Below are 11,330 nucleotides of genomic sequence, written 5' to 3' on the forward strand. Positions count from 1 at the left end.
TTGGAGGCCCAGGCGAAAGCCGAATCCAAAGTAGAAAGAAATTTCAGGTTGGAGGCCCAACTGAGAGCCCAATTAAGAGGGATATGCAATTCCAGGCTGGAGGCCCAGGCGAATGCCCAATTAAAAGGGATGTGCAAGTTCATATTTTTAAACCACAGATACCATAGACACGATCACGAAAATATATCGACAAGCATAGAAATGCTGCATCTGATCGTGCATACTTTGAAACTTAGCCCAACTGAGAGCATGGGCGTGCACAATCTTATAAATCTGCTGTTCCTATACAGGCTGAATCCATGCATATTGGATGACCTCTCTAAAAAAGCATACATAGAGATATACATGAAATCCGCGTCAGCACATATATTAATGCCGACGTCTTTCGCCTATAACCGGAAATCCATCATGCTGTATCTGACCTCGATTTTTAACATAGACAGTATGATGTCTACCCTGAACCCATGCATGCTTTCTGACCAAACAGACATTTTAATACGTCTGGTTTTTGGCCTTTACAGAAATCTGCGTAGAATCCACCCAGACATTGCAGAGTTCGACAAGAACCCACTTGCAGAAATTTATAGAATCATCCATCTTATTCTTTCAGACTTCTATAATTTGGTTTATAATTACAATAGAACCATAAGATTTAAAGGAAGATACAGATTTTTTTCGCTGAAGTACCTAAAGTACGTTTTTGCTAGTTCCGCCAATCCCCATGCCCGGAATCCTTCGGTATTCGATAAGATAAACGAAGTGGCTATGGATGTAAGCCAAAAAAAGAGAGTAACGCGTATATTTGCTATAAAGCTAGACTATATATACCCAAACATTGCTCATGTCTTATTCACATAGGCATTGGGCCTGCAAACACTGGGTGAGCATGTCCACAGAGCCAGACCTGGGCTACTCTAGCAATATACATTGCTCCGCGGGTCTCTTGCATCACAAAGCATTCTGTGAAGCCAAATAAAACCATCTTAAACTTTTTTCGTTTTACCCTCCGGGCCAAAATACTTCTAGCAGCAATGCATCATTAGACTTCGTGTTTTTTAACAAATTCTTTTCTTGTGCATTGGCTCTTGTAAAACACGCCGCAGGAATGCCCTTCAACTGCATCTTTGTGCTGTGATATAAGCATGCCGCTTGTATGAAATTGCATGCCTATTTATTGCTAGCTAAAGTGCAGCGGCTTGATTTTCCACAAAAGCACAGGCACGTACAGAATGTGTGCAAAGCTCTTAATGCTATGGAAACAAAAACCTCTTGGCGTACAAAGAGCAGGGTTTGGCCAGAAAGTGTGGTTTAATTTCAAGCGGGCAGGCACTGAAAAATCACTGACCCTGAGCCATAATGCAAAAAGTTTTTTGCATTTTTATGAACAAGCATTTTTTGATCAGCATTGTGCTAGCCATTGGGGCAAGTGCTCGGCTGTCTCTTGATATGATAAAGGAGCTGCAGAGCATCAAAATCCAAACGCTGGACGGGCACATTATTATAAACCACAAAGGCCCCTTGAATATGCTTCGCGGATACATCTATCATCATCAAGGCCTTATGCACAAAAAGCGGTTCTTTTCATCGGAAATCGAAACTAGCTACAGCTTTCTTCTAAACAAAGGTGCTAAAGACGAGGCGGACTCATACCGGTATAAAAGAAAGCCCGTCTGTGACAAGCCGTATGGCGCTGAGGCGGGCAGAGGCATTTCCGACCCAGAACAGCAAAGCAGCGTTGAGTATCACACCGCTCTTATTAGGATGTTCCCTTCGCAGAACAGCAGCCTCTCCATTGAAGGCGGGAGAGCCGATGTATTCACGCGGTTTATTCGGTCTACCATCGCGCAGAACCAGGTGCCCGGCCTTCTTGCAGCCCTGATTTTGCTCAGCGAAGGCGTTGACGTGGACATTGAGTGCATAGAAGACGAGATAGTTGTAAACAGGCGCCTTCTCGCGCATGCGGTGGTTGATAGCAGTATTGCGTTTAAAATGCCCGTCAACATTGAAGTGCATAGTGAAAAGAGCCAGAAATCAAAAAAAGTCAGACAGAAAGAGGCCATTTCTGTTATAAACTTCTTCAAGGCCAGCCGCCTGTCTGAGCCGCTTCCCTCAAGACTGGGCGCGTTTATGACGGGGAAGTTTCTAAACAGCCCGCAGTTTTTGATTCAAGCATACTTGTTTGAGTTTTTAGACAGCGTGAAAGGCGCGCATGATGTTGTTTTTTGCGTGTACAAAATGCTTCATAGCATGCTGGGCCAAAATGGATGGACCCAAGCACGAGAGGAAAACGATAGAAGCGTGCGCAGAGTTCTTGACAGATGCTTCATGCCGGACTGTTTTCTTGGCAACGCATTGAGATACATTGGCATATGCGACTTCATACAGGGGAACGAAATGGGCCGCAAGCCCTTTCCATTCACAGAAAATTTTTGCTTGCCCGTGTTTACGCAGATTCCGCCATACAGCAGGAAAGAAAAAAGCTTTTGCGTGGACCATTCCAAAGACTTTAGCAACTGCGCAGAGACAGGCCTATACGCGCTTTTCTGCGCGATTGCATACGACCCTACAAAGGGAGAATATCGCCTAGACGCAATACCAAGGGCGTCAGAAAGCTTGAGAGCATTCTTCGTGAAGCACCCAAGGCCAGCGGTGTTTACGAGCTTGGAAATTCATAAGGACTGGAGCAGGGTTGTCTCTGATCTGAAGTGCGCCCGAATTGTGTACAATAAAGGCAGAAACGAGCTCCGGAGCGGGGTTTTGAACTTTCTACTGGTTATAGCGCAGATAACAGGCCGGCTTGGCACCGAAGAGCAACCGATATACGAGCTTCTATCTGCAATAAAAAGCAAGGACGAGCTCTCTGCCGCTGCGCAGAAAAAGGCAAAAATATACACAGAGCAAACCCTTAGGCTGATTTCTACCAACCCCCAGCTAACTATATCCTGCTCTAATCTCAGAATAGAGTCGCCTATTGGAAAAGCCCCAGACCTGTACGGAGAAATTTCCTTCACGGTTGCGGCCGGCTCTAGCCAGCCCGGCTTTGGGATGGATTTGATAGTGCGCCCTGGGCATACATCTCTCAAAATTCCAGGCAGCCCCTCCAATCACATTACACCGGAAAGAATGCAAGCTTTGGAAAACATATATATGCGCTATGCAAACAAAAACACCTTTATTGGTTGTCTTTTTTCTTACCACATTGGAAATTACACCTCTTGGGGGAGCAACAGTGTAAAGTTCACTGAAAAAGAGATAGATCGAGCAGCAACCCAAATTCTGGAGTCTCAAGATGCAAGTGTCAACAAGGCCTTGCTGATAAGAGGGCTCCACAGGTTCGAAATCAAGTGCCTGGTTGTGGAAAGAGTGTGCTTTCTTCTGAAGTCTAGACGTGGCGAGCTTTCTACCAAGGAGCCGCTGGCCCGCTTTATATCCAACATAATTGGAAGTACGCCGCTCAACGACCAGCACGTGCAGAAGTACATTTTGAACTCGCTCTTTTTCACAAACGAGCTGAAAAACCTCTGCCCAACCGTGCAGCTGTCTGAGTCCAGCTGGCAATGCTTCTTCATGCAGTCTGTCAGAACCGGGTACATTCTTGATTATTCATCGTATGCCGAGTTTGTCCCTCTTCTTATGAGCTACATAAGAATGTATTCTCGCGTGGCAAATGAGCCTTTTTCTAAGTGCACTATTCTTTACGGAGGCTACTGCACAGGGTGCCTGTTCTTTAATTTGACTATGAACAACCGGACGGCCTATATAAAGGAAGTGGCAGACCTTCTTCTGTCCGAGCGCAGTGAAGTGGGATATCATATGAAACGGACTCTGGACTGCATCTGGTTTATCCATGCATGCAGCAAAAAAAGAGACGCCACGCGCTTGATTGAAGAACTGTACGACTCAATTGACGAGGATATTTCATACAATAGAAACTATCCATTTTCCTTGGCTTTTATCAAATACAAGCAATCAACTATCTCCACGCTGGAGGAAATGAAGGGCGAACTATGCAAGCGCAAGGGCGGCATAGGTAAGTTTGAGCATATTATGGAAATGTTTACAGGGCTTACCGAGCGCGAGTGGTGCCTTTAACACACCAGCAGCATTTAGCAGGCTATATTATCAAGAAGAGCTATGTCCAAAAAGCTTTGCAACTGCTACTGGATTTCCTACACTCTGACGCTGCGCCATGCTATTTCAAGCGCCGGCTATGCAAATAATACATATCCAGGCACATTTTGTTTTTTTCTTTTGCAAAGGCTCTGACTGAATGCGTTTTTCCTTTTACTGTTTCTGAAATAAACCCAGACTCTATAAAACACACTCCAGGCGCTTCTTACGCAGGCCCTCTATGAAGAATGCGGACTGCCCGGGTGCAAGCTATTTCTTTAAAGTGTGTCTTCTGTGGGCTTTCTTGAAGCTTAAGCCCTTCAGACGCAGCTTTAGACGTTTGGGAATGTGGTTGGCTTGGTGGACTCAAAAAGCTATAGAGGAGTCCATTTCTCGTTGGCCAACTTAGATTTTTGCATATGCATGCTCGCCAAAAAGAATGTTTCCGCTAACCATGTAAGCCTGCACTTGCCCTGGGCGTTGATGTCGAAAGAACATGCTTCTAAGACCACATATTATTTTGTCCATTTATTTCTCTAACATTCTCCTCAATGTCTATTTACTGCAATTTTCTATTTTGTAGAAACTTAGAGATGGCGCTCTCCCTTCAAAGTTGCCTCCGGCCATGGAGACTTGGAAGCCTCTACTTTTTATTTAATACATCTTTTGCAGCAGTTCCTTTCCCATAGGAAGCTTGGCGGTGGCTTGCTTAGGTGATAGCCGATTCTTGGACTGCTCCTTTAAAGTGGGCTCTAGTGCTACTTTTTCGTTTTTTGCGTCTTTGCGTCTTTCTTCTTTTTATCGTCTACTTTTGAGCCATCGTCTTTCTTCTTTTTTTCGTCTACTTTCAAGCTAGCATCTGCTTTTGAGCTAGATTCAGTGGCTTCCATTTCATACGAGTTACTAGCAGACATCGAGCTGATCTCTGCTGTATGCAAACCTCCAACTTCAAGTGTGGGGTCGGTCGCTGGAAGCAGGGTACCAAGGACTATTGCATCATTTGATACGGCATTGTTCTCTTCTGAACCGGGCGTGCCTCCTATAGACCAGCTGTTTCCAGATTTTATTCTAGTCTGGTACACCCACACTGAAGTAACAACTGCAAGCAGGAAAAGAGCTACAAATATAGTTGAAAAAATGAAAATGTGTTTTTTGAATGCGGATTCTGCCATGGTTAGATACTTTGCACATTGCAGCGCTACTTATATCTTTAAAATCAATGCATTTCTGCAAAATGATAAGCCCTGGCGCTCGAAACCAATTGCCTTTTTAGATTTCTTTGATTCTAGAGGCTTTTTCCTGTTCTATTTTCAAAATAAGCAGCACCAAAAACCAATTATATGCTATAGAATTTGAGCACAGCTTTAGACTACTCCTTTTTGAAAAAGCCTTTTCTGCAGCCTTTTTTCCTCCGCTAAGCACAAAAGGCTGCAGAAAATGGGCGCATGGCTAGCCCAAGCTCATTTAGTTGGCCACAGAGATCATGTTGATTCGGTTGCAGCCAGTATTTTATATTTCTTAAATATGCGCGCCTTTTGCGGTTTAATGGATAAAACTGCATAGCCCAGATGTATAGCAATGTGGATTGCGCCAATGTACACAGTATAGACTGATGTGCGCGCTGGCTAGCCTGCAGAACATGCACACAACCGCGGCTAAGTATGCGCATTTTATCCTATTTTCAAATGTGTTTCGTGCTGGGTACATGGTTCTTTTAGAAACCGCATTCGGGGTTTCCAAGCAGCAGCTTGCCTATAGTAGCTTTGAGGGCTCGGTAAATCAGCTACTGCAGGCGATAGACGAATGCACCGCTCCTGCAGTTTTCTACTTAACCATGAGTTCGCACACTGTGCCAACCTCTTTAAAAACGGCCAATGCTCTTTGGTTTTCTTCCAAGGCTTTCCGCAGCAGCCCTGAAAGCATAAATTTAATAGGATGCGCGGAAGGCTGCAATTCTCCACGGAACTTGCAATGAGGAGCTTTTTATAGAAAAGCTGAAAAAATAGTAGGCGTTTACCCGCTCTATTCCTACTCAATTCTTGAAGACATGAATCCAAGAAAATTAGTCTCAGTGAAGAAGCTTCATGCAGAGAAGTGCCAATCAGGCACACCCATAAGGAAGTGGCTGTGGCAGGAAATACTGGTCTGCGTTTATATAAAATATTGCAGCTGCAAATGTTAAAAGAATCATTATAGACAGAAGGCTGTATGCCTCTATTAAAAGAAACTCAATTTCTGCATGCTGCATGTGCCCAGGAGTTTTTGAGTGGCAAAATGCACACCTTGAAGGGCAGATTATACAGCACACACTACTCGGAAGCATAAGCGAGGACTTCTGCCCAAACGCCCCAAATAACTTTGTGCTGCTTAACATTGATAAGTATTCGTGCCACTTGTTTGCTGAAAACCAGTGTTTTTCTAGCTTTTTGTGCCTGGCAGCCCATACCAAAGAGGTTTTCATGAGCGAAAAAGGCAGGGCCAAAAAAGCATGGACTCTATACTATTATAGCTTTGGTGTGCCTGCAACAACAAGCTATAGCTGTGTTTCTGAGGCCACACTTACAAATCACATCAATGATATAAACATGGCATTGCATATCCAGTCACCTTGAAACTGCGAGCGTTATAATTTTTCCAGCAAATGCATATCTCTAAAATGAAAATGTGTACAGTTTTTTTAGTCCTTTGAATTTATTTATATTTGGGTACTTTTTTGCTATGTGTATATGTATAAGTGTATGTATATGTATACGTGTATATATGTGTATGTATATGTGTGTCGTCAATCCGGGTTTCATGGTGACGATGGTCTAAAGCAAGCGTCACTAAAGATTTATTAATCTTTGGAGAATCCCGGCGGTCAACCTTAGCTAGACTTGAATTTTTAATATTCGAATTTCTTGCCATTTTCTTCTGTTCTCTAAAATTAAAGTCGTATTGCGTATTTATGCTTGTAAACGATCACTATTTATTTTTTTTTGCTTCAGATCATGTAAAATTATATCAAGTTGATCGTGCCGTCTCCGACTTTGTGGGAATTCCAATAATTCACCACAATGTGTATATGTATATGTGTAAGTGGATAATAATAGAGTATAGATAGTTTGCTGGACTGAGTGGACAATTAAATTGCGCATTTAGACCCTCCGAAAGACCGTTCCAACGCTGCTTTAATTTAATTGCCTAGTCACCCATAGCATGCCATGTGCATTCGTGTGGATTGTGGAGACACATGCCAAGTGGAAAATATGCACAGGCGCCGGATACTACAAGAAACCATATATAGAAGCCCTTCATATGACTTTAAATATGGTTTAAAAGCATTTATAACTTCTAAGACATAAAAAAATCTCCCAACAGCTGGCAGATGGAGGCTTTGGTCTAAACTGACCTGCATTTATTGGTGTGGGTTCTAAAAGTTGGAATCTTAGAGATTTTCCTCAAGCCTTGAAGAAATTATAAACCTTATCATACTTATAACTGACAAGCCGTTGGTTAAAAAGCTTCAAATGCCTGGGCGGTTTAAACAAATCCGCCCCCTTTCTTTCCTGCAGCCCTTTTTTGTGCGCACGCATATATGAGAGAACATACTCCCTCTGCATGGAATATATATCCTTTAAAAGTGAAGGCACCTTCTTGGGAATGCAAAATATATAGTCATACATGGCACCTGCAATTTCTGGCTCGTTTTTCATATGCTCGCATGCAAATGAAAGCCAGACTAGATTAAACAATGAATAAAGGGCGCATTCTTCTCTTCTGCGAAACTGGTTCAAGGTTGGGAACCGACGGTTTATGCAGGTGGCTCCATTCATAAACAGGCGGGTGAAGATCTTCTTCATGCTACAAAAGTAGAGAATAGAGCGTTCTTTGCAGAATGAGGAGTTCTCTACTTTCTTCACAGCATTTTTCATCATAGACCAAAGAGCATGCCATAGACACTTGTTTAAAGCAAAGTCCACAACCCCCTCAATCAGTTCAGAGTCATCAAACAAATCGCCGAACTCCGCTTCAGAGGCCTTTAGCTTTTTCGGTGCCAAACAATAGGTGTTTGTGTATATAAAAGCAGGAAGGAGCATTTTCTGGACCTGCGTGTTGTCCAGCCGCGCACTCCCTAGCACATTTAAAGCAAACCGAAAAAGTCGGTCTGTACGCACGCCTGGGTTGTCGCTTCCCTGCCAGCAGTTTATGCTGTAGAATACAGAGAAGTCCACAAGCACTTTCTTGTATTTTAAGCCCTCTATTTTCTTTAAAACAAGAATTCGGTTTACGCCCTCTTGCAAAGAGGAATGCTGGGATTCTTTGACCGCATTCATTATAGAATTTTCCATGCACGCGTCGTCTGTTTTTCCAGCTCTCTCTGCATAGTTCCAGAATAAAAACCCTAAAAAGGTGTCTTGTCCCTTGCAGTCCTGCGCCATTTTTTGGAGCCTAGACAAGGAGGGTTCTGGAAGCGTGGTTTCCCGTTGTATAAACACGCCGTAAGCACGCTGCATTTCGATTTTTATCGCAAAAACTTCTTTCTGCGAGTTTGCATTGCATTTTAAATGAATTTCGCCATAAACGTCGCACAGCCCATTCTTTTCCGTGCTTTTTGCAAAGTCCATGCATTCTACCTCTATTTCTTTGTTGACAAGAAGTGACCCGAGCAGAGAGGCCACGTATGTGCGCAGCCTCAAGTAAAACCCCTGGGTGGGCTCTTCTTCTGTCTTTAGGCCATCCATAAATCTAAGGATGCTGCTCTTTTCGGCATCGCCCTTGCCTGTTATTTCAGAAATAACCAGCAGCATGTTTAGCACTCCTGGGGAAAGCTGGTTCTTGCTTTCTCGCACATATCTGATGTCCGGGCTGGAAAGGCCAGATACCACTTTATTCCATGCCTTGTGAGTGTGAAGGTCAACAACCTCGGGTGGGCGCAGACTGCGCTTAGTGAAAAAATCTTTTAAGTTCTTGGTTGAGCCAGCGTCTGGAAGCCCCTCTAGAACGCATTTTTCTGCGGCTCGGTCGTACAGAAGACAGCACATAAGAGTGTACAAAGCGCTTTCGGTGTGGTTGCAGAAAAAGTCGGAGTACTCTGCAGGTGGAGATACCTCTATTTGCTGGGTATATTCTGGGATTCTTCTGTATGCAGGCAGCTGGTTGAAGTCAGTGAACGGGAAAGAGCTCACTCCCTCCACACATTCTTTGATTTTCTTGAGCGCGTGCAGCCCACTATTTTCTCTTGTACTAATGGAAGAAACAAACAGCCTGCTGCATGCATAATTTGCCCGTTTTAAACGGAAATGCTCTCCTTTTTCCCCTGACTCCTTCGAAATAACATTGGATAGGATTTCATACACGCTTTCAATGACATCCTTTGCGTCTTGCGTGCTTTCTATGTATTCATAGATGTATGTTTGTATAAGGAACCGCGAGGTGCTTAGAAATGTTCCTTTAGTGTACTGTTCGAAGCTATCTGCCAGTTTCTTTTCTTGAAGAGATTCCCTGAAGAAAAATAAGACTTTGCTAATCTCATTTTTTGCCTTGAACCTTACTTTCCGGTCAGTCCTGCTGAAAGAAGCATCTGACTCATCTGTCTTTAATGAGAACACGGCTGTGCCGTCTTCTTGGTAGAGAGCAATTTCATCATCTGTGTCCTTGATGTCCAAGAACACCCCTTCACTTAGAAGGCAAAGCGATGCAAGAAACTTGTGCACAGACTTCTGGTTTGGCACTGCGCGAAGAAGGTTGGTAAATGAGCTTAAATCTTCAGAGTCGATGGACAAGACTTGATTTTCCGAAGGAAACATTTCAATAAGGCTTGCATGATACATGAAGTTGCGTATTAGGGAAAAAGCTTCGCCCTCCGAATCCGAATAGGCCTGGTCGTGCGGAGCGTTTTTTGTGTGCATAAACCGGCTTTGGGCGCTGTCTTCGCCTTCTTGGTTGGCGGATAGGCTGTGCAGCACGTTTATTTCTGAAGAAAAGTACCGCTTGTTGTGCATATGTCCATTTTTAGAGTGCATGTACGCATGCAAAAAATTAAGCAATCCATCTGGGTTTACATAGACGCTTCCATTGCTGCCTAATATTTCAAAAACCTCAAGCTCTTCCAGCTGCCTAAGAGACAGCTTTGCACATGCAAAGCAAATAAGAAGCAGCTCTATAATTATATGGGTGCGCATACGCATAAGAACAAAAAGTAGAAAATAAAATATTCCCTTGAAAAAGATATGACAGCTGTTCGAGTATATGTGTAGTTGCATAATCACGTCGACCTATTTTTGCAAAAACATACGCTAGCAAAAGCATCTTTCTGATATTTTTAAGAAATGATAAACAGAAGACTGGCCTCAAAAGGCGGGGGGATACGGTGCGCTTCTACTTCCATATGCAGAAAGCATCGAGGAATTTCCTGTGCAAGAGCCGGATCAGCACAAAACATTACACATTGTGCAGCAGTGTTTGGCCTGCTAGGGTTTAATGTGAAGCAAACGCCTTTATGTCATGTGAAAGTGGGTGCCAGACACTTGTGCATCTGTGTGCTTTTGACAGAAAAATTGTAGTGGGGGGAGACAGAGGGAGCGGGGTGTTTAATTAAAAATGCATGAATGCGTCAGTGGAGTGACGATAACACGGCAATTGCCAATGCGTTACCGTCTTATGCGGATTTCCATTCAGAGCATGATGGATTGGACTTCTACATAGACATATTTAAATCTGTTGGCTCTTGTTTATATACAAGCCTACTGGAGCATGCACTTCTAGAGCAGGCTGTGTTTGTGCATAGGGCAGGGTTTTAACCGCACAAAAAAGCTAGAGTGTTCATGATAAAAAATGTTTTGGGGTTGGTGCTAGTATTCTATGTATGCTTTTGTACAAGATAAAATAAAATCTGCGCCCCTCGAAAATGTTCATTTTCCAAGGCATTCAAGTACACAAGAATGGCGTCTTTCTTAAAGCATGCGCTGTGTCTAGGGTGTAAACAAAGTGTTGCTCAGTTCCTGTAGTTTGTTGCTGCATATATAGCCAGCTAGAAACTGCGAGATTTATCATTTTTCCAGCAAAAGCATATCTCTAAAATGAAAATGTGTACAGTTTGTTTTTTAGTCCTTTGAATTTATTTATATTTAGGTACTTATTTGCTATGTGTATATGTATAAGTGTATGTACAGGTATAAGTGTATGTATATGTGCAAGTGTATGTGGATAATAATAGGATATAGATAGTTCGCTGGACT

At 43.2% G+C, this 11,330-nt stretch overlaps 5 protein-coding genes across 5 annotated transcripts; 3 read left to right on the forward strand and 2 right to left on the reverse strand.

Annotated features, from left to right (window-relative positions):
• NEMAJ01_2260 (uncharacterized protein) lies at positions 1 to 858 on the forward strand (the record flags this gene model as incomplete). Its single annotated transcript, XM_047916098.1, has 1 exon — positions 1 to 858. A coding segment is annotated over one exon (858 nt), but the record flags the coding sequence as incomplete, so codon positions are not given.
• A 522-nt stretch (positions 859 to 1,380) lies between these two features.
• On the forward strand, positions 1,381 to 4,092 carry NEMAJ01_2261 (uncharacterized protein; the record flags this gene model as incomplete). The annotated part of the gene is made up of 1 exon (XM_047916099.1): positions 1,381 to 4,092. The coding sequence occupies one exon, from the start codon at positions 1,381 to 1,383 to the stop codon at positions 4,090 to 4,092; it is 2,712 nt and encodes a 903-aa protein (XP_047772056.1).
• A 776-nt stretch (positions 4,093 to 4,868) lies between these two features.
• Positions 4,869 to 5,282, reverse strand: NEMAJ01_2262 (uncharacterized protein; the record flags this gene model as incomplete). The annotated part of the gene is made up of 1 exon (XM_047916100.1): positions 4,869 to 5,282. The coding sequence occupies one exon, from the start codon at positions 5,280 to 5,282 to the stop codon at positions 4,869 to 4,871; it is 414 nt and encodes a 137-aa protein (XP_047772057.1).
• Positions 5,283 to 6,356: 1,074 nt separating this feature from the next.
• On the forward strand, positions 6,357 to 6,722 carry NEMAJ01_2263 (uncharacterized protein; the record flags this gene model as incomplete). Its single annotated transcript, XM_047916101.1, has 1 exon — positions 6,357 to 6,722. The coding sequence occupies one exon, from the start codon at positions 6,357 to 6,359 to the stop codon at positions 6,720 to 6,722; it is 366 nt and encodes a 121-aa protein (XP_047772058.1).
• An 828-nt stretch (positions 6,723 to 7,550) lies between these two features.
• NEMAJ01_2264 (uncharacterized protein) lies at positions 7,551 to 10,280 on the reverse strand (the record flags this gene model as incomplete). The annotated part of the gene is made up of 1 exon (XM_047916102.1): positions 7,551 to 10,280. The coding sequence occupies one exon, from the start codon at positions 10,278 to 10,280 to the stop codon at positions 7,551 to 7,553; it is 2,730 nt and encodes a 909-aa protein (XP_047772059.1).
• Between the last annotated feature and the right edge of the window lie 1,050 nt (positions 10,281 to 11,330).

The sequence above is a fragment of the Nematocida major genome, assembly GCF_021653875.1.
Source record: "Nematocida major strain JUm2507 chromosome Unknown 2320, whole genome shotgun sequence".
Classification (NCBI taxonomy): domain Eukaryota; kingdom Fungi; phylum Microsporidia; genus Nematocida; species Nematocida major.